The sequence below is a fragment of the Rhinolophus sinicus genome, linkage group LG02, assembly GCF_036562045.2.
Source record: "Rhinolophus sinicus isolate RSC01 linkage group LG02, ASM3656204v1, whole genome shotgun sequence".
Classification (NCBI taxonomy): domain Eukaryota; kingdom Metazoa; phylum Chordata; class Mammalia; order Chiroptera; family Rhinolophidae; genus Rhinolophus; species Rhinolophus sinicus.
In genome coordinates this window covers 71,866,091-71,890,188 of record NC_133752.1, presented here as the reverse complement: position 1 = coordinate 71,890,188, position 24,098 = coordinate 71,866,091, and the positions used below count along the sequence as shown (strand labels likewise).

Here is a 24,098-nt window from a genome sequence, read left to right as displayed (position 1 = left end):
ACTGCTTTGCCATGACACTATAAACTGTCTCTGAACTGCGATACCCTAAGCAATGGGGACGCCTGCCTGACCACTCGGTCTACACTGGCACCCCCACTACCAGGCACTCTCTAGACTTTTTAATTCCCTTCAAAGCACCAATCACCGTCTGTGGATTCCACCAGAATGTAAGCGTATCTGACGCTCACTCTATCTCCAGCATCTAGAACAAGGCCAGGTTAATTATATGTACTCACAACCTCTTGTTGAAAAGAGGAGAGAGAAGGGAGTGAAGAAAGGGAAAGGGGAACCATGTCTTTATATCAACTTCAACTTCAAGCATATTTTCTTTTTCTTTTTCTTTTTTTTTAAATTTTATTGGAGAATATTGGGGAACATTGTGGAACAGTGTGTTTCTTCAGGGCCCATCAGCTCCAAGTCGCTGTCCTGCAATCTAGTTGTAGAGGGCGCAGCTCAGCTTCAAGTCCAGTCGCTGTTTTCAATCTTAGTTGCAGGGGGCGCAGCCCACCATCCCATGTGGGAATTGAACCGGCAACCTTGTTAAGAGCTCACGCTCTAACCAACTGAGCCATTTGGCTGCCCCTCGAACAAATTTTCAATATACAATATCTATAGTTATCCTGGGCATGTATTGTTCTTACACTCCAGGCGTCTTACCTCCACTCAACCCTAATGAGGAGGAATTTTTCCCATGAATGATCTCCATACAATGCTGAAAGATGAAGGATAAGGCAATTCCCTCATTGGTTCTCAGCTCAAACTGCATTTTTAAAATGATAGACTAGCTAGCTTAGAAAAAGAAAGTAATGGCAGGCAGCTACAGCATTTATTAACTTGTATGATTTTGTGTGTGTGTGTGTGTGTGTGTGTGTGTGAGAGAGAGAGAGAGAGAGAGGGTGAGAGAGAGAAAGAGAGAGGTATGAAAGTCACTTTAATATATCTGTATTAAAGATTAAAAACTTATTTTTAAACTTAATGACTAATGGCTTCCACTTGATCTTCTTCTCAGCAAGACTCTTCTCCAGACTATACACACTTATTTTTACTCTCTCGGAAAATAAGAAATAGAAAATAGGATTTCGAGGTACAAATACAGTGAATGTTTAAACAAAAAAAAATTGATTACAGTACAAGACGCATTGCCATTAATCCCCCTCAAAATACTCCCCTTTGCTTCCAACACACTTATCCCATCGTTCTTGCCACTTTCTGAAGCAGTTCAGGAAGTCCTCTTTTGTGAGTATCTTTACTTCATCCTCCATTATGACAATGTTCTGTGTCACACGTCGCTTCTGGTACATAGCAATTTCTGTCAAATAAAAACATTACGGTGTATCCTCATCTACCTTATACACCCGATCTGGCACTGTGAGACTTCTGGCTTTTCCCCAAAGTCAAAATGACCATGAAAGGAAAATTTTTTGAATCAATTCTGGATTGCTAGGCAGCCACTACAGTGCAACTACTAAAGAAACTCATGAAAGAGGACTTCCAGAACTGCTTCAGAAAGCGGCAAGAATGATGGGATACGTGTGTTCAAAGCGAGGGGGAGTATTTTGAGGGTTATTAATGGCAATGTGTCTTTTACTGTAATAAATTTTTTTATTTAAACATTCGCTGTATTTTTTGATCACACCAAGTACGTTGGTTTAACAGAAAGGAAGATTATCTCCTGAAGAAATACAGGATATCTTTCCCCACTTATTTAATAGCCCGACCAAAAGTTCAGACCACAGTCAGAGCTTGTGCTGTTACCTTAGACAGTGGGTAATAGATGTATTCTGCTCCACATCGACAGAAAGGTCAAGAAAATCTTCATCTTTGCTACTAACCTGAAGCAAAAAAAAAGAAAAAGAAAAAATGTGTAAAGCACAAAATAAACAGACGTAGTACCTTGTGAACACTTAAAGTAACCAAAAACAGTAACTGCAGTAAAGTCGTGTGTGGCTTTGTATACTCACTGGAAATCAGTTACCCTGAAAACAACCCAATCTACAGAAAATCCCAAATTGCCTTGAAATCAACCCCTCCCTACTGAGCCTTGTCATTCAAACTGCATAAGGCGTGAGGTGCCTAACAGGCTATACAGGCTGGAGAGTCACACTAGTTACACACACAACTGTCCTCTGGTCCAAGAAGCTGTCATCATTTGCAGAACTCTGTGCTGTCTGTAATAACACTCAGACCTGGAGCTGGCCTGGAGCCGTGGCTCACACAGCCCCACCAGACTATGGACTACTCTTAGCCAAGCTGGTTCACTGGCCTTGGCTATTTCTCAGCCCTCCACAGCTCTCCCCACACCAATTCTGGGTCTCCAATGTATTGAAACTCACCCTGTAAGGGTTTCCATTCCAGCCGTTTACCAGCAAGACTATCATTTTACTGACTTAAAGTGGGAGGGATAAACAATTCCAGCAACAACCTTGAAGTGCTCGGTCAATTGGCAGCAAAATGAAAATAATACTCCTTTAAGTGTGACAATTACCCTATGAACCAATACTCCACTGCTAAGCAATTATCTAAAGAAATATTCAGATATGAAGTTATCTAAATAAGATAATTTTTTTAAATAAGAAATTATCTAAACAAATATTCAGATATAAAACTTGTACTTTTATAAGTATACACCAGAATGTTGTGACAGATTGCCCAGCTCCATTCTGTCACTGCCCCTTATAAAATGTAGGACTTAAGGCCACTTAGCCTCTCTGTACCTCAGTTTCTTCATCTGTAAAGTGAGGACAGTCGGAGTATCTATTTTATAACGTTGTTTTAAAGATGATACAAGACAATACAGGACAAGTGCTTTAAGAAGTACGCACTCAACAAATCAGGGAGGGGTAAAAAATTTTAAATGGCCTAAAATGGTCAAAAAGTTGGGAACAGTTTACTATACTGTGGTATCATATTAAACGAAAAAATAGGCTATACAATTACATATAAATTAATTCCTATTTTGTATTAAAAAAGGCCTATATATATTTATACACACACACATACACACACTCACCCTTATCACTATCATCCTACTTTAATTTTTTTTAAGGCACTTCTTACTGCTATGGTAGAATGCATGAAAGTCCCCAAACCTTTACCACTGGCTATATTAGCTTCTTTGACACGACTTTACAGATCCTCTCATTAAGAGGTATGTTTCCCCACTCTTGATTCTGAGTTGGGCCAAGTGACTCGCTTTCGGTAGTGGAATGTTATAAGACAAGTTATAAGCAGGAGCTTGAACAAGCACTTGTGAAATTACTCTCTTGCCCTCTGTCATCACCATGAGAAGAACCAGCCCAGTCTAGCCCACTGTCCCAGGAAGAATTCGAGAGACCTACGGAGCAGAGTTGTTCTCAGTGAAGTGCCCAGCCAAGCCCTAGAGCCAACCCCCAGCAAGCCTACAGACACCCAAGTGAGCCAGCTGAAATTCAAACACAAGTTCAGCCAAGTCCAGCCTAGATCAGGTGACCTTCAGCTAACCCATAGTTGCATGAATTATAATAATAAATCATAGCTGATTTAAGTCTCAGAGTTTGGGGATGGTTTGTAACAAAGCAACAGATAACCAATACAAACTACAGGAGGTCCTCGAATAATGTGGTTTCGTTCAACATCATTTCATTATAACACTAATGAGATACTGTAGGAACTTAACTCTTGTTCATATCAATTAGCCTATGGTAAAACTGGTTTCGTTATACATTGTTTTCCTGAAAGTCAGAGCCTATTGATGGTAACTGAGAACTTACTGTACTGAACATTATAAATATTTTATTTTCATTTATTTATTGTCTGTTTCCCCCTTAACTAAAATGAGAGTTCAAAAGACTGGATGCAGTAATGACTAAAATCCTGCCATTCTAACTCTCGTCTAGAAAACTATAAACTCAGATAACTATCAACTAAAAGCAGCTACCTGAAGGCCTTGGAGGGTAAACACAGACAGGCAGATGGAGAGCCCATACTTGGAGGAGAAGAGCTGCACGAAATAAGTTCACGTTTTCACAGCCTTTAGCTGGAGATCTGTGGAGGTGGAAAATGCAGTCTTTCTGGTAGGAGCCAGAAAACTGAATCTAGGAAACCATGTCCACTGGAAAGAAGGGAAAGAGTAAGAGGACATCCCTAATTCTGTCTGTCTGCCCACATCTTTGGCTGACCCTGAGCCACACATGCCCAGAGTACACACACAGTAACTTGGCTAAAGACAAAAGGCCTGACCCAAGATTCAAGCTGTTGCCTAAGCAAGAGTTTGTAGTTTGAGTCCAACCAAGATGACTGCCTGCTAAAATGACAGAAACACAGTACTCACTAAAGAAAACTAACAGAACCCAGAGTAGAGTCTCTCAGACTTAATGTTCTCAATAACCTAGATATGATCCGAACTTACAACACATGAAGAACTGACGGAATGAAAGATATTTCTAAAATAAAACACCTGAGACCATTCCTGGGGTGACCCAGATGTTGGAATCAGCAAACAAGGATTTGAAAGAAGGTATTATAATTATCTTCAGTAAAGTGAAATACATTTACAATGAACAACAAGAAAAAGAAATCTCAGCAGAGAAATAGAAACAATATTAAAAAAAGAATCAAACGGAAATTCCAAAACTGAAAAAATAATGCACTAGATGGACTTAACATCAAACTGGGAATTACAGAGGAAAAGTAAGTGGACTTGAAGACAGATCAATAAAAATTATCCGATGAGAATAAAGAAAAGATTGAAACAAAAGTTAACAGCTACTCAGAGACCTGTTAAATAATATTATTCATGTAATTAGAGTTCCAGAAGGGGAGGAGAGAGAATAGGGCAGAAAAACGATATGAAAAATAATGGCTGAATATTTCCTAAATGTGGTGAAGGACAGACAGTTATAGATTTCAAGATACTCAATAAACACAAACTAGGATAAATACAATGAAGGCCAGCCATGGCCCATCATAGTCAAATTGCTGAAAGCCAAAGTTAAAAAGCAAATCTTAAAAACATCTAGAAGAAAGTGACATATTACAAGATAATGACTCAGAAGCTGACCTCTCATCAGAAATTATGGTGCTCCTTGGTATCTCCCCAAGAAATCTGAAAACATTTATCTGTAAAGATGTATGTGCTCCAATGTTCACTGCAGCTTTATTTACGGTGGCCAAGACATGGAAACAACCAAAGTGTCCTTCGATAGGTGATTGGGTAAAGAAGATGTGGTATATATACACGATGGAATACTATTCTGCCATAAGAAAAGATGAAATACTGCCATTTGTGACAACATGGATGGATCTTGAGATTACTAGGCTGAGCGAAATAAGTCAGACAGAAGAAGTCGAGAACCATATGATTTCACTGATATATGGTATATAAAACTGAAAAAGAAAAGAAGACGACAAACAAATGAAGAAACAAAAACTCATAGACACAGACAACAGTTTAGTGGTTACCAGAGGGTAAGGGGGTAGGTAGGGGGGGTGGTAGATGAGGGAAAAGAGGATCCACTATATGGTGACGGAAGGAGAACTGACTCTGGGTGGTGAACACACAATGTGACATATAGATGATGTAATACAGAACTGTACACCTGAAATCGATGTAACTTTACTAACAATTGTCACCCCAATAAACTTTAATTTTAAAAAATTAATTAGTTAAAAAGAATTATGGAGGCCAGAAGACAATGGATTAACACCTTTAATGTGATAAAAGAAAAAACTACCAATGCAGAATTCTTATATCCCATAAGTATATCCTTCAAGAACGAAGGCAAAATGAAGAAAATTCATTAACAGAACTAAATTACAAAAAAGGATAAAGGAAGTTCTTCAAGCAAAAGTGAAATGATTCCAGATAGAAATCCAAATCCTCAAGAAAGACTGAAAAGCATCAAGAATGGTAATTATAACATTGCTCTGTGGGATTTACAATATATGTAAATGTGATTATAGCTATAACATAAAGGACAAGGTAGGGTGGAGGGGCAGAAGTAATATGCACCTAGACAGTTATAAGCGCTCTATGTTTCATGTGAAATAGTATTATTAACTGCAAGTACACTGTGAAAAGTGAAGATTGTAATCTCTAGAACCACTAAAAAACAACAGATATATTCGAATAATATCTTTCTTAAAAAGGCAGAGAAGGAGGAGCAGAGGAACAAAAAACAGAGGGGAAAATAAATAAAAAACAAATAATAAAATGGGAGCCCCAAACCCAACCATATCAATGATTACATTAAACATTAATGGAATAAACATTTCAAGTAAAAGACAGAAACTGGGGGCAGCCCGGTGGCTCAGGCGGTTGGAGCTCCATGCTCCTAACGCCAAAGGCTGTTGGTTCAATTCCCACATGGGCCAGTGTGCTCTCAACCACAAGGTTGCCAGTTGGAGTCCTCGACTCCCTCAAGGGATGGTGGGCTCTGCCCCCTGCAACTAAGCCCCTGCAAGTAAGATTGAACACAGAACCCTGAGCTGAGCTGCTGCTGAGCTCCCAGATGGCTCAGTTGGTTGGAGCGCAGGCTCTCAACCACAAGGTTGCTGGTTGAACTCCTCGACTACCACAAGGGATGGTGGGCTGTGCCCCCTGCAACTAACAATGGCAAGTGGACCTGGAGCTGAGCGGCGCCCTCCACAACTAAGATTGAAAATTCAACAACTTGACTTGGAAAAGGTCCTGGAAGTACACACTGTTCCCCAATAAAGGCCTGGGGGGGAAAAAAAAAAAGAAACTGCAGAATGGATGTGTTTAAAAAAGCAAGACGAGCTATATGTTGTCCGCAAGCGCTAAACTTTAAATACAATAAAGACACAGCTAAGTTGAAACTAAATGGGTGGAAAAGATATACTATGCAATGAGTCAACATAAGTATGTAGTGGGCTATAATTAATATCAGATAAAATAGGTTTTAGACAAAATTATTGTGAGAAATAAAAAAGGATATTTCCTAATAATTGGGTCAATTTACTAGAAAAACAAAAAATATGGAAGGCCTTCCTAACAGAGTCTCAAAAATATATGAAGCTGGAACACAATTCACCATTAAAAAGGAATGAACTTATATGCTGTAACACAAATGAACCCCAAAAATGGTATGTAAGTAAAAGAAAGCAGACACAATCTTGCATGATTCTATTTATGTGACATGTCCAGAAAAGGCAAATATCTACTAAAGGCAGAAAGTAACTTAGTGGTGGCGAGGGGCTTGCAACAGAGATTTCCTGTCAGATACAAGGGATATTATTGGTGCGATGGAAATGTTTTAAAACGGGACTATGACGATCATTGTACAACTCAATACATTAATTTTTAAAAATCACTAATGCATGAATTTTATGGTATATAAATTATATCTTAACAAAGTTGCTTTTAAAGTGAAAAAAAAAATGCATGAAGCAAAAACCGGCAGAATTAGAGGGAGGAATAAGACAATCCCACAACAATAGATATTTTAACACCCCTTTTTCAGCAACTGATAGAAAAACTGGGGGGGGGGGGAGGGGAATCAAGAAAAACATCAAAGATCTGAATAACTCTACCAGCCACCATGACCTACTGACAATTGTAGAATACTACACACAAAAACTGCAAAATATACACTCTTTTCAACTTAGTGGTTTTCAGCAAGGGAAACTTAGTCTTCCAGGGGACATCTGGCAATACTTGGAGACACTTTCTTGTCACATCTTGAGGCATAGTACTGTCTAGCAGGTAGAAGCCAGAGATGCTGCTAAACAACCTAAAATTCACTAGACAGCACCCCACAACAAAAAATTATCTGATCCTAAGTGATAATAGCTCCAATGTTGAGAGACTGTTTTCAAGTATATTTACCAGGATAGACAATGTGTTAGGATATAAAATATGTCACAATAAATTTAAAAGGACTGAAATCATACAGAATATATATCCTAACCACAACAGAATTAAATTCTAAATCAATAACATTAAGATATCTAGGAAAATAAATATTTGAAAATTAAGCAGCATACTTCTAAGTAATGCATGGATCAAAGAAAAAAAATCACAAGAAAAAATTTAAAAATATTTTGAATAAGAACACATTATCAAAATTTGTGGGCTGCAGCTAAAGCAGTGCTTAAGGGAAAATTTATAGCTTAAATGTGTATATTAATAAACAATAGAGCAGGAACAATTTTTCTGTTTATTCTAACTGCTCTATCCCTAGGATATAAAATAACTTTCAGCATGTTAGGTACCCATTAAATATTTAGTAAATGAATGAATAAATAACAGAATAAAAGACTGAACAAGTAGAAAAATATCTAAATGCCATACACGTCTGGGTGGCAGAATTATGACTGGTTTGGTTTTTATACATTCCTGTGTCTGTTTTTTCAAATTATCCACAGGTATTATATTTTTTTAATTAGCAAAACTTTTTTTTAAACCTAAATGGCCTTTCTGGTTGGGGGAGGATGACAGCCAACAGAAATGATACATAATTTAACTACCAAGGATCAGGTTCTATTAAAGCTCTTGTAACTTGAAGGGAGCAAAAACAAAGAAACATTGTCTCCTATTTGATGCAAATCTTCCTCTGCTTAGCTATTTCAAGGAGAGGAGGAAAGGGTACAAATATAACTAACTGAATAAAGTTACTATAACTTTCTCAATTCCCAATGCAAACTGTTCCAGAATTAAGAGTGTGAAAAAGCATGCTCAGGTAGATCAACCTTGCTGGAGATATCAAAACATGGCACTAAACCCTTCTATTTGGACTTTTTCTCTCTCCCTGCCCCAGATTGACTTAGTCAAAAGCAATGAGTGATTAAGCAATTTTATTTTTTCCTTTCTCTTTTCCCAAAAAGCTGCCAGAAAATAAAACCATTTTCTTCCCACACACAAGAATCTCATTCTGGTCTAAGTGAAAATACAGCTTGTCTCCAAGGAAACATATATATCACTAAGGCTCCAATACTCTCAGCAAATATGGGCTACATCTTGTTCTCCTTTATTCTCTCCCAATTCTGGGCATAGAGTTCCCTGAAAACTAGTTGAAGAAGGGTACGAGACCCTACTAACTCTTCTTAAAGTAATAATTACAAATCAATTAATAGAACAAATTAATTTATAGGCATACATATAAATCATGAATTTGCTAAGTTCTTGAGTCATTAAAATCATATTCAAATGTTCTTCTAAATACAGAGGCTCCTTTCCTGGGCTTAGAAAAGGTGACCAGGCAGGAGCTTGAAGTCGTTCAGCCAGAAACTGAAAATGTGCTGGCTTAGAGCGGTGCCCAAATGGTGGGATTAGGTCAAGTGGCAATTGCAGCCCACCTGAATGCTAGGGACACAGAACCTTAGCTGAGTGTGCGGTCACACCTGGCCACCCCACCCATCCCCACTCCTCTTCGTGAAGGGCTCAGGAACTCGATTAGATCAACTTTAACCTCTGCAAACAAAGCAAGGAGCCGTACCACTGGTACTTAATAAAACAGTTCTTTAGACAACCTTTGGCTCCAGTAACAGGGAGAAATGTGTCTTAAAGCTACTGAGAAGCACTGAAAAGCACTGGTTTGCAGAGCAAAAACTGTTTAAATGGAAAGGGGGAAATTAACAACAAAATTAAGCTCCAACTGGCTCCGCAAATCTTATGAACCAAACAAAAAACCACCAAGGGAGCGCTGAGGCTACTCTGTAAAATCCCCACACCTCAATTCTGAAGTGCCTTGCTCAAGGTTATCTGAGAGTCAGCACTGAATTACCCCCCTTAAAATAGTCTCTCCAGGTCTACTGCAGAATGAAACTGTTTGTCTCCATAAATCCCCCAGCTGACATTTGCACTGCAATCACAAGCAACATTTATAAAGGGTGAGACCCAGGAAAAAAATATATATTATTTTCTGAAAGCATGAAGGCTGGTACACGGAGTTTTCCACAACTGGAAGAACTAGCTCCTACAATGGCAAGGCTCACCTCCTCACCCCCTACCCCCCCCCCCCCCAAGGGCTAATCTGCTGCTCAGGATCTGGTGCAGCTTAATCCCATGGTGAGATTTCATGAATGTGGGTCTTGGCAGTTCTGACTGAAGCAGCGGCTAGGGGCTGCCTGTCCTGGGCAGAGGACGTTCCGCAAAGGGCCGTGTTTCTCACACCGTGGAAGAAAACTTGAATGCTGGGTTCAAGTTCTTTTACACTAAGTCGTCAACATTTTACAGTAACGACGACGACAAAAAAGCCTGCAGGTTAGGTATTTTCTTAGAAAGTGGAGAGGGCTTTCTAACAATTGGAGCTTTCTAAAAATGGAATGCACCTCTTCAGGAGATTGAGTTCCCGGTCTCTGGACAGGGTCCAGCAGATGCTGGTGACCAACTGGCTACGACGTCCTAGAAGGGACTCGGGCACGGGTAGAGAAAGGATTAGATAACTCCTAGGATCCCATTCAGTTAAAGGATCTAAGAAATTGGAAGTGATTATCCACGTTACTCCAAGGAAAAAACACACTCTTGTCTCAAATCATCTAGTAATCATTTCAGGGAGAATAAATGTAGGTTTTTCAGATTGCCCCATCTTCCAGAAAGACATATACCCAGCACTCATTCATTTCCACAAACCAAGTATAAAATGGTTGGAATCCCATTACCACAAATTCTACGGTACCATCCAAATTTTTTGGAGAAATCTTTGGGCTCAGGCTTCTTATTTACGGTAACCCTGCAGGAAATAACAGGCTAGGTAATAGCTTTTTCAATGCAAATATTTGAGACGCAATACGTGCATTTGTTAGGATCAACTGACCTGTTCATAGACAAAAATGAAACTACAAATATGATTGAGCCCCTCATCTGAGCCTTCTTGAAAATCCACACACATTACTGCAAGATGGATTTAGTAACGTGTTTATTTTAAACATAACCAAAAGGATTAGACCACCTACACAGTCTGCTACAGGTTTCTTCGCTACAAATGTAGAAATGTGGTGCCCCGTTGTTCTGGTTCCTGTACCATAAGCTCAGAGTACTCTGTACTTCTTCTCAGCATTTTGCAATCGTAATTACTTACCTAATCATTCGTTTTGTTATTAATGTCTGTCTTCCATCCTGAAAGTTCCAGAAAGGCATGGTTCTCACTGTATCCTCAGTGCCTGCACCTTTACATAGCAGATGGTGGGGGGGGACACATTCATTGAATAAAAGAATATTCACCTACACAGCCACTATATTACCCAAAGTGAAGACATCTAAGAGTAGGGGGTTTTGGAAGGATGTGGAGAAATGAGAATGCTCAATACACTGGGTGTATAAATTGGTGCTAGCTACCACTTGGAGAAATTGGTATTTTCTGATAAGCTTAACGAGAAGCACACCATATAACCTCACAAATCTACTTCTGTGTATATATCCTAAAGAAACTGGATTTGTACACATTAGATTATAAGTATTAGAATGCTCATAGCAGCACTCTTCATAGTTGCCCCAAACTGGAAACAACCAAATATCCATCTAAAGTAAACTGGATTAGTATGTTGTGGTATATTCGTGCAATGGAATACTATATAGTAATGAAAATAAATGAACTAAAGCATCACAGAACCATACAAATTAATTTCACAACAGATATTGAGCAAAAAGAAAAAAAAAGGGACACGAAAGAATACATATTGTATGATTCCATTCATATAAAGATAAAAAACAAGCCAGTCTGAGCTTTATGTTTCAGGGATGCAAAGATCGGTGGCCAGTTCTAACAAAATTTCAAAAACCAGATATATCAAAACTTATATAAACTCTCCCAAAGAAAAGAAAGAAATTGGAGGTCACGACTATATTTTTGGCTGGGGAATAATATAAAGGAGGGCAAGAGAAAAAGCAGAAAATCCAGTAGGAAGTTACTATAGTAGTTTAGTTGAGACTGCGGGTCAAGAGCTGATGGGTGGCCTGACCTGGGGTGGGAGCAGTGGGGACAAGAGAAGGAGAAGATTAGGAAGACACAACAGATGGGACTGGGTAATAGGATAGATAGAGGAGGTAAGGTGAGGGTAGCACCAAGGAATATTCCCTTATTAGAAGACAGAAATAAAAACAGACTACCAATGACAATATTTACAATATAACCCTAATTTAGATGGTTCAAGTACATAAAGTTATTCTAAAAATAAATTATCAAAAAGAATGAAAACCTGCAATGAATTAAAACACATGAAATGTTGAAATTCATGAGTTTATCACAAAGCAACACAAAAGAAGGAAGAGATGAAGTATTCTAAAGGTTGTAGCATTCTTGGGCAAGTGGTGAAAAATGAACTAAGTCAAGGATGCCTATTGTAGTCTCTAGAGCAAACTGTAAAAGAATTTGAAACTAATAATAGACGCAAAAAAGAAACAGAACAAAACATGTCATTGATCCAAAAGAAGGCACGAGAGAAAAATAAATATAAAATAGGTGAGTTAAATAAAAACAAAGAGTAGGATGATGAAAACATACTGCCATTTACTACACATATTAAACACCACCACAGACGTTTCCAGAATGTGGGAAATTCTACAGGACAAACAACCTGATTTCTTCAACAAATAAACTTCAAGGGAAAAAAAAGGGGGGGAAGATAACCTATAGATTAAAACACCAACTGCAAGGTCTGGACTACGTTTGGATCCTGATGTGAATTAAGCAACTGCTAAAAAATATATGAAATAATCAGAGCAACCTGAACACTGAATGAATAATGATTTAAAGGGATTATTTTTAGGTGCGATAATGGTACCGTACTTACTTAAAAAAAAAGAAAAAAAGATTTCTTACCCTTTAGAGATATGTAACAAAGTAATGAAGAAACTACAAATGAAATGACTCCTTATATCTGAGATTTGCTTAAAAACAGACCAGTTTGGTGAGTAGGGGAGGGGGCATGAAACAAATCATGAACAAGATGGGCCAGTGTGTTAAAAATCACTGATCTCAAGTAATACTACGTGGGATTTATTAGACCAGTCTCTCTACTTTTGTATGCATTGGAATTTCACTGGAATATAAAACACAAAGGGACAGAAGGAGAAAGGAGGAAGGAAAAATCTCTAAATAGATGTTTAGAAAAAGTTTTGGCAGGATATACGTCCAAATGTTCAAGAGGTTATCTCTGGATTAATGGGATCACCATTTTTAGAAAATATTACAAGTTTATGTCTGGATGGGGAGATTACTGGTAACTTTTAGTCTCTTTTTGCTTAGCCATGTTTTCTAATTGTGTCTACAATGAACAAATCAGAATGTCGATTCCAAAACTGTTTAAAAGGACAAAAGAAAGACTGTCAAGAAAAAAACAGAGCCTCCCACTTATATCCAAATTTGTTAACCATTTCTGGGTCACAGTCCCTTGGCAGAATCTGATGAAAGCTACTCTCTCCCCAGAAAAAAAAAAAGGCACAATCCTATAGAATTTTTTATACACTGTCAAGAAATTCTGAGACCCCTGATGAACCCAGAGATTTTCTATGTTGTTAGTAGTTACAATAAGTAATAATAGCTGACATTTATTGCATACCGCCTATGTGCTATGCTTCGTTTTAAGCATTTTGCAAGTGCTAACTCATTTAATCCCCCCATCCCAGCCACCCTATGAGACAGGCACTCTCATCATCCTGAATTTACAGTGAGTGAGGACAGAGGGGCTGAATAATTAGCACAGGGCCCCACAGCTACTGGGTGGCTGAGACAGCCTACGAACTCGGCAGCCCAGCTTGAGAGCTGGGCTTTTTAATTACCACATACAGCCATGCATAGCGTTAAATCAAATATATCAAGCAAACATGACATCCTGAATCATGCTCTGGAGAGCATGTCTTCAAATTAACTAACACGAAGTGCGGACCATGCACCAGCCTCACCCAAACACGTAAGAAAGCGCACCCAGCCCACAACAGTGATGTAACTAACACCCAACTAACTGCTGGAGAATCAGGAATGGAGCCTGTCTTCAGACTCCAAGTTGAGCATACCACACAGCTGATTTCCTAAGGGAGATGGTCTGCTAAGTCACACATGGCCTCCTCGTGACCAAAATCTTTTCAAGATAACTGGTGGGGGGTCCAGTTCAATAGTTCAATTTGTGGACCCTAAAACATGCCCAGGATGCCAAGCAATCCAGTTTTTGAAATGTGCCCTCACCCCAATTTAGCCAGCTTGGATGGAGAAATGCTTCCAAAACTGGGCACCTCAGGTTCATATACGTAAGCAGAACTGCCTGCACATACTGAAGACAACTGCTAGGGGCTGTAATACCACACTGCTCTCACACACGACACGGCCTGTACAAATATCCACAAGCAAATTACATGTAATGCTTACAGTTTCACAGTTCAAGCATCGAGTTTCATTGGTGAGCGTTCCCTGAAAAATCTCATGGACCCAAGTGAGTTCTGGTTTATTATTCTCTGCAGGCTCGTTCATGTTGCCATTTTTTAATTTCCCGTTTTGTTTCTCTTGTTTCTTCTCTTCCTGCAGGATGTCCGCAATAGTGTTTAGCAAATAATTTAAAAATTCGTGAGCATCCTGCTGCATGTAGTTATCAAAGAGATCTGGAAAGGAGAAGATTGTTATTTCAATCTTCGGTTCTTGAAAACAAACAAAATGCTTCGTATTACATGCCCCACTTCAGTTTTTATATTCAAAGAGTGTACAGGTATGGAATATATTCATCTCTATTTTGCAACTTTCATGGGTAAGTTTGAATTTTTGTTCATTTCCATTTTTAAACACCCAACAAGATGTGAATTTCCTGAATCTCCCCAAAGTCATCATGTAAATAAAGTTACCAAATTTTTAGTCTACAAAAAAAATAGCCGAAATTACTTGATAAGTTCCCCAATAAAGTATTAATATTTAATATGATGTGAACATCAATGATCAATTATTCATTTTGTAATTTATCCAGAGCAACTGGGGTCTCTTCCCAAAGATCATATTAAACCCTGGACCCGCCTGGAAGCAGCTTAAATGAAACGGGTAAGGGAGACTGACGAGGGAAGTGTGTGTGAGAATGTATCTATCTGATAGTGTTCTGAAACCAAATACAAATGTTTCCAGAAGCCTGTTGCTGTTCCCCGCCATAAGGACAAACAATCTAGAGATGAATGCAGCTGCGAAACTTCATTATTAATCATGTTCACAACGAGACTTGGGAGTGCTCTGCTTCCTCCTCAGATTATTTCTATTCTGCTATGTATAAACTACAACAACTTTAAAAGACAGCAATCAAATTAAATGAGGCTTCATAACACAAACATCTGATTTAACTGCGCAACTCTGTTGGAGTAAGGCCGAAATCGAGGATAAACATAAGCTGCCATATCAAATATTTCTATAGTCAGAAAAATTACCAATGTAAAACTTCTGGAATGACCTAGTCTCTACTACCACTCCACCCCCAACCCCCACCCCAAGAAAAAGATAGAAAAAGCAGAAAAACATCAGATGACAGCGGAATATTTTTATCATATAAAGGTATCAATTTAATATCTGCCAATTGTCATAGGCAATTAAAATCAGAAATATTATTTTTAAAACAGCAGGGGCCCTGAGTAGATAATATGCAGTTACTTTAATCACTTATGACAAGTTTATAAGATAGTACTAGTTTATTTAATTATTGCATCAACCTATTTATTCCTATCAGCGTCCTGCGTAGAAGGCTGCCTTGGGCAATTTTTCCTCTTACAATGATCCTACCCAGAAAAAATGCCTTCTAAATGTGGGGCAAATAAAAAGACCATTCCAAAATGGGTTGACAAATAGGAATTTTTTATCCAGTTTTATGTGATGTATACTGGGTGGGAAAGGATAAATCTTTCCTTAACAAAATTATATTTGAGTAGTTGGCCATACTATTTTCCTCTTCCAAAAAACAAAAAACAAAAAAAAACACCATGATTCATTTTGAAGATACACAGAACTGTCAATTCTTATTTCAGACTCTTAAACACATTAATCTCCACATTACTCACCATTCTCTTTTCTCAGCCTTGAAATGAACTTCTTTGGTGGGATCACGCCAACCTTCTTCTTCTGTGTGGCAATGCTGTGGAAAAGGTCTGCCAGGCATGTCAACAAGTTTTCCTTCTTTTTTTGCTGGGCCTTGTATGCCAGCACATTCTCACGGAACGGCCGGCAGAAATACAAGGCCTGAAGCACGGAGTTACAGTAGCATGTGTTCCCAAACTGCCAAAGGACAACAGGGATGGTTCGAATCATGGTCTGGGGACATGGTCTGGGGACGAACGGGTGGGGAGATGGAGGAGGCCACCACCCTCCATGAACCGGCCTGGTTTTCCCTGTACCAGAATCCTTCCTGCTCGCTATGTCAGAAAATGAGTAAACCACTCTCATCACCAGCGAGGAGCTGAGCAACAGGGAAATGAATACAAGTTTACCTAAGCCTGGCGCCTCTCCGGCCCGTTAGTGTCTCTAAAATGATAATAAGCACTCAACCTGGTAAAAAATATACTGAGACCTTCTGGTGCTTAAATGGTAGAGAGAAAATGGTAGCGAGAAGGAAAAAAATTGACATAAATATAGAGACCCAGAAAAGCAGCTGGCTAAATGAAAGATACCACATTGCAACACATCAAAACTCCTATGACAAGAAAAACAAAAATCCAAATCAAAAAGAGATCCAGGAACTAGGAACCACTAGCTCAGCTGAAACAGCCGTAACTGAATCAGGACTTATTGTCGTTTTTCTCTTTCAAGATTCTAGTGGCCCTGCCCACTGGCTTCAGACCACATTTCCTCGCTTACTCCATAGAAATGGAGGCAAAGAGCCGCCTCCTCCAGTCATCCCACAGTCTTCCTCTCGCGTAACTCCTCAGTTTCCCTCCATCTTCCTTCTGCCAAGATGGCAACACAATACCACTCAGATCCTGGTCTCCTACAACCAGGTTAGGGCTCGCACAGTAATATCCTGTGCCTCTCAAATACCACAGATGCCCAGATGATGCAAGAGGGACCAAGTCATCAGCTCACTGATGTTTACTGACTATAAAACCAGCCGAGACTATCATTTTAGAATTTTTCCTACACAGTACAATGAAAAGGAAAAAAAATTAAGGCCATAACAAGATTAACATCATCGATTAAAAAATGCTGTGTGAGATTAAAATAGAACACGAACATCTTCTCGGGATTGGTTGTTGGCTTGTGTGTCGTGTACCCAAAAGCCAGACAGATGCTGCACCATACTTAACATGCCATTTCTACGTATGCTAAGATAGAACATTGCCTATTTTTACATATTTTAATCGACTTGGACACAGTTATGTAATAGGAGACAACCCTGTTTTTAAAGATAAACTGGAACATCCATGAATTATCACTCAAAGTGAACATAAATAAAGCTATTAATAAATTTAGATCTTCATAAACTAGTAGGTGGCCTTAATTCTTCCCCCTCCACCACAGCCTGCACTTGTCTTTTCTCTAGCCAAGGCAGAATTCTCACAACTTGACTGTCTTCATCGAGCTTCAGCAGAGGCCTGCACACAACAGCTAAAAAAAATTGTATGAAAATTAGAAGTCAGTGTTTCATCAACACAATGCCCTATATTCCAGTATTTCAGCCTTCCTTCTTCCATCCTTCGCTCTTTTACTCAGTGTCTTGCCTTTACCCAGACACCCTTCAACATTACTTGGTCCTGATCCAATGGACAACTCCTGGGAAAGAAAAAGAACTAACATTCACTGAGTGTCCACAATGCCCCTCAGCCTCATGTCAAGGATTTCACCTGGAGCTCTGATTGGTCCTTCACTATAACCCAAGAGGTAGAAACCATTACGATCTCCAATTTAGAGATGGGGAAAAGGAGGTTACGAGAGGTCAAGTGACCTGCCCAAGATCACACAGCTAGGGAATAGCATACGCAGAACTCAGACTTAGGTCTGTATTACTTTGAAGCCAATATTCTTTCCATTATATCACAGGCAGCATTCACTCGCAGAGAATATTTCCAGCTTCCCCAGTGGAAATCACTGCCTATCTCACCTGGGCACTGACAAACTATGCTCACAGAGCAATTGTTCCAGAAAACCAGGTGCTATGAGTTAACACTTGGTGTCACTTAAAACCTCCACTCCACAGAGAAAGGTTCGGGTAAGGGAGAAAGCTCACGAGGGCAGTGAGTGATACTGCCTCACTACTCGGTCATAATCAACTTATCAAGGAAGCAGGGTAAGTCGGGCCATATACGAGGGAGCCACTGCTGAGCACAGGTAAAATGAGGCCAAGGAATTTTGAAACAAACTGGTCCCAGCTTTTCCCCCACACCCCACCCCTGCTTCAGGTACCACCACCAAGTTACACTGTTGAACAGTTACTGGTGATAAGCTGGTGACACTTTTAAAACTCTGGTTGTACTGATGCATACTGAAACAAAGACTGCCAGAGAAGTTCATCCAGAGGATAAAGGGAGAACATATACAAGGTATGATCAAAATATACTGTTAATGTTTAAATTTAAAATATGTATTACAGTAAAAGACACATTGCCATTAATCCCCCCCAAAATATTGCCCGTTGCTTGGAACTTATCTCATCGTTCTTGCCACTTTCTGAAGCAGCTCTGAAAGTCCTCTTTTCTGAGTGTCTTTAGTTGCGCTGTCGTGGCTGCATTAATGTCCCGAATCATTTCGACTTTGAGGAAGAGCCAGAAGTTGCACGGTGCCAGATCCAGTGAATACAGCGGATGAGGACGGACCATAATGTTTTTATTTGACAGAAATTGCCGTACCAGAAGTGATGTGTGACACAGAGCCTTTCCGTTGTGATCAACAAATACAGTGAATACTGCTGCTGAATACTGCCAACGGAAAGGCAAGGATCTTCAATACGGAAGCGGTGCGTTGAACCTTAGTAAATGGTGTGTGACAAGTTTCAACTTGTTTGGTACAGTCAGTCGGGTGTGAGCTACAGTTGAGAGAAGGTGTGTTTTAAAGTGTGCTGTAAATCATCCTCCATCATGACAATGCTCCATGTCACACATCACCTCTGGTATATGGCAATTTCTGTCAAATAAAAACATCACAGTGTGTCCTCATCCACCTTATTCACCGGATCTGGCACCGTGCAACCTCTGGCTCTTCCTCAAAGTCAAACTGATTCAGGACATCGAGGCAGCCATGGTAACGCAACTAAAGACACTCATGAAAGAGGGCTTCCAGAGCTGCTTCAGAAAGTGGCAAGAACGATGGAATAAGTGTGTTCAAAGCAAGGGGGAATATTTTGAGGGGGATTAATGGCAATGTGTCTTTTACGGTAATATTTTTTTTATTATTTAAACATTCATCGCATTGTTTGATCACACCTTGTAAAAGCAGATTTGGTTGCAAAGGCTTACGAAATCATTGAAAGTTATGTGTGCAAAGGAAATCTCTTAGAAGACGGGGGGAAGAAAGGGGATGAAAATCTCACCCAATAATGCAAGTAATTCAACGCTTTTTTCTGAGACAGCTCATACTTTCAAAAACTGGACTAAATTTCCCAGACCCCAATATCTGCCACTTCTAGTAATCAAAGAGCATGAATAATTATCTAAAAATTGGTAATGATGAAAATGGCAGAGGAGTTGTGTCAAGTATGCTAAAACATTTGATAAAAAGAATACATTTTTAAATACTTACGTTGACCAATCCGAAGTAGTGTTCATTGATTGGAAACTGCTCTGGACCAATGTCTTTTTCCAGAGCAGAGGCATTGGTGCCCTAAAAGAGAAAAATAATAAAAGCTCTTTTGCATGTAAAATAGACAAGAAAGTAAAATGATACCTGAGAGGCCACTTGAGACAAGCATGTCCCCTAGTCGCTTGGTGTTTGGTGATGTTCTTGCTGAAAGAAAAGGTGTCAGAAGTAAACCAGCCGTAAATCCTCTCCTCATCCAACTTAATCATCCCCTGGAACCTGTCCTACCTGGCTTTAATTATCTTCCACTGGGAAGAGTGGTTTGAAATAGGCAAATGAGCAGACTATCATTAAGAGCTTCTGAATAAAATGTTCAAAGTCCAGATAGCGGCAGCAACTTTTATAATATTTGGTGGTGTACAGAATCATATCCTCCCTTTCAAAGTAAATTTCTTCCTTCTCACAAAGATTTGCCACACACCCACTACGTGCCAGGCACTACTCTAGGCTCTGACAATAGAAGAATGGACAAAACAGACATGGGTGCCTGCTGTTATGGAGTTCAGGTTTTAGTGGATGAAGACAGCCTACACAAAAAATCAAGTACACTGAACAGAAGGTGATGAGTGCAGCAGAGAAAAATAAAGCAGGAAATGGGTGTGGGGACTCCTGGGAGCAGAGGGGAAGGAGAGACATGGCGAGGGGGTGGGTGGTAGGAGGTGGATAGCTGCAGTTTTAGATACGGTGGTCAGGGAAGGCCTTACTGAGTAGGTGAAATGTCCAAGGAATATTGTGAATAATGGAAAAATGCAATTTAAAACCTAACAATTCCCTAATACATCAAATTGTTAAGCCATGTGAACCCAAGTTTAACACTCCAGCACGAGGATAAATAAGTTACTGGGTACTCCTACAGTGTGCCCCAGACTGTGCTATTTAGCCTCACAACAATCCTGTGAGCTAAGTACTATTACAATCCCCATTTGACAGACAGAAATGTAAGGCTCAGAAGGGTTGAGAATGTGGCCGAGGACCAGTCAGTAAGAGCAGAGCTTGGACTTGAACCCAGGAGTCAGACTTGGGAGCCTGTGATCGTAACCAAATGCTATGAGAGCAATCATATCAAACAAAACCATTTACTGAGCCCCAGTAAGGGCCAAGTGGCCACCGGCAATACCACCTTGATGGTCACTCCTCCCCAAGGCCTGGATGAGTCTGCTGGGATTAGGAAAACTGACCAAAGTTCAGTCTAACAAGGTAAGTAGTTTGGGGGGCGGGTAGGATCAGGCTCCCCACGAACTGTGGCTCTATCCCGCAGCCTTCTCGTGTTCTCAGGCTATCACGGAAGACACACAGCTCGCAGAATCTCAAAGATTTGGGAGATACATATTTTAAAAAGAGAGACTGTTACATTTTGTAAAAAATCTGCTGCTGCTACTTACTTTGGAATCATATAATTAGCATCTCCTGTCACAGCAAGAAATGGCCAAAACGTGGGCTAAGAACCAGTCAAAATGGTCATGTGTCAATAAGCAACATTAAATGCAAAAAACCCCAATTCTAAGCAAAGATAACACAGCAGAAATAGCACATTCCATCTCATCATAATATCCTGTTTTCACTTGTTTCCTAGGTATACACACTGTTCCACTAATCGAAATTCCTTTACCCGTCATCTGAGACCTTGAATTCAGCGGTCATCTGTGTGTACAACAGTTTTGCTACCTTTTCATGTGTGTGTGTGTGTGTGTGTGTGTGCGTGCGTGTGTGGTTTTCACTGCCTTCACAATAATGCAATCCCATATACAAGGTTGAACTTAAATAACGCTTATCATACTATAGCTGGATTTTATGATCTAGACAAAAATCACTAAAATTTTTAATAAAGCTACATTTTAATCATAAATCAATGTAAATAGTCCATATTAAATACACCCATAGCCATTTTTCAAGCAACATTAGACTATACGGCTTAGACCCCACAAGGAATGTCAAATATAAAAGTATAGCACATGAAGACAAATCTCATTAAATCTTTACAAGGTAGCCATACATTCAAATTAATCCATGAGTTTTGCTATTCAGGAATTCTTGGATTGAGTCTGCTGTTTTCTATCTACCTTAGTATTTCCCTATTGGAGGGGGAGTTGGGGTAATGACTCTTACTAAGGACAGTGACCCAGAGGTCAGTATTTAAGAGAAACACCTTGTCAGAATGTCTGCCCTTCAGTGGCCTTGCCTCCGCACTGTACACAGCCCCTCCTTTCTCCTCCCTGGGCTGACCCCCATTCACAGAAGACTTACCTTTACAATCCCATCTGCTGCCAACATCCTGGGTGATTCTGACACCTGTGTGGAGGAGTCTTCCCTACCCTGTTCTCTCAACAAGCTGCTGTCCTTTTCCCAACTGCCTCTTGTTCCACTCCACTCCAGCTACCCACTCCCAGAGACATACCCTGGATGCAGTGACCCCCTACAACCTACCCAGGCTTAGCTTTGCCTGCTGGCTTCCTAAAGCATCCCATCACGGCTACACGTACATCTCACCAAGACCTCTTACTCCTCGACTTTCCGATTCTGCTGACAGTCCACAGATCAGGACTTCAAGTGCTCTTATAAACACCCCTCACCCTGTCCTGTGGTCACACCACCTGACAAAAAAAGCAACCCAGTAAGAACCAAATTATCCACCTTCTCTGAATATACACCCGGACAGACAGGCAATGCTGGGGGAAGGCACAGAACCACGCTCACCAGATTCCCTAGAACCCACCACATTCAAGGGGTCCTCAACATGTCCCACTTCCGACAGTGTTTCTCTATTTCACTCATTCTCCACTCTACAATGACTATTTCCAACTTGTCCCCAGCTCCTCAAAACTTCAACACCCCTTTTGCCCCTCTCACTGGCCTGCCACTCAACAGAGAAAAAAAAAATTAAACCAGCAGAAAGGAACTCCCTTCATTTTGCACTCCCAAACCTTCAAACCTATGTGCTCACCTGTTCATGATGGAGATCTCTCTCTCGTTCAAGGCCAATCTCGCCGCCATTACTAAGTTCTTACCATAGGAATTTAGCACGCTTAAGTGTCTGTCCTATTAAATATACAGGCATACGTACTTTCCTATACATCTCCACTAATTACCACCCTCTTTCCACCTCCCCTTCATTGCTAAACTTTTTTAAACCGTCTATTGTGAAACATTTATAAATGAGTCACACGATTTCTAATTTGTTTCAAATAATCCAATGTTGAAGTCGGGAGATGGGAGGGTAGGGATAAAATTGTGTTGGAGCTGAGTGGTGGGTGTGGGACTCAATATACTGTCCTGCTTATACTTTTACACACATGTGTATAGGTGAGCAATGGTTTCCCAAAGACGTCCATGTCCTAATCCCCAGAACTTGGGAACACAGTCCCCCCGCAAAGGGAAATTCTGGTTGTAGATGGACTCCATTTGCTAATCAGCTGACCTTGAATCCAGGGGGGTTGTCCTGGATTACCACTGTAATCACAAGCATCCTTAAAAGTGGGGCACAGAAGAAGCAGAACGATCGATCCGAGTGCCACAATATGTGATTAGCTTTGCTAACTTTGATGATGGAGGAAGGGGGTCAGGAGTCAAGGGACACAGAAAGCCTCTAGAAGCTTAAAAAGTAAGAAAACAGAGTCTCCAGGAAAAACACAGGCCTGCACCGCCTTTGTGTTAGCTTCCCGGGACCCATTTCTGACCTCCAGGAGGGTAAAATAATACATTTGTATTAGTTAAGCCACTGAGTCAATGGGAATTTGTTACAGCAGCAATAGGAAACACAATATGTTTGAAGTTTTCCATACTAAGACTTGTCTCTACCTTCTTACCTCCCTCAAAACAGCCCCTTCTAGATTCTACCCCACTTTATCCCCAGGAGCTCCAAATAGTGCCAACTGCGGGGGGCACATTTATGTCCTGGCTTTCTCAGAGCACTGTCCAAGACACATCCCCCAACCCCCCAGCCTGCCTCTCTGTAGGGTCCAGACAACAGCCATTCACAGCTTCAATCAACAGCTACATGCCCACCATTTCCAACTCTATCTTCATCCCAGAAACCGCACTTCTAAGCTCCTTCAAACTGAATGAGTACTGACTGGCATTTCCTCTTCCTTGTCACAGGCCATCAAGATCAGTTTACCCAAAACTAGACCTTGCACTTTTCCTTCCCCCTAAATCCAATCATTTTCTGGTGTTTCCCCACGGAGTAAATGACAATGCCACCCACCTCCTGGCTAGAACCCTCTGGGTCCTACCTCGCTCGCCCCTCTGCACTCTGCACCCATTCACTGATTCACTCCTTGTATCTCTCAAGTCCATTCACTTCTTTTTTTTTTTTAATTTATTTTTTTAATTTATTGGGGTGACAATTGTTAGTAAAATTACATAGATTTCAGGTGTACAATTCTGTATTACATCATCTATAAATCCCATTGTGTGTTCACC

General features: G+C 40.1%; 1 protein-coding gene across 1 annotated transcript in view; it reads right to left on the bottom strand.

The window, feature by feature from the left end:
- The window catches only part of USP46 (ubiquitin specific peptidase 46), a 60,725-nt gene that overhangs the window by 16,603 nt on the left and 20,024 nt on the right, over positions 1-24,098 (bottom strand). The window contains exons 2-5 of the mRNA XM_074324566.1: positions 19,623-19,703; positions 15,956-16,169; positions 14,301-14,530; positions 1,756-1,832 (exon numbers count right to left, since the gene is read on the bottom strand). Of these exons, the coding sequence (XP_074180667.1) occupies positions 1,756-1,832; positions 14,301-14,530; positions 15,956-16,169; positions 19,623-19,703 (602 nt within the window). The remainder of the gene's footprint in view (positions 1-1,755; positions 1,833-14,300; positions 14,531-15,955; positions 16,170-19,622; positions 19,704-24,098) is intronic.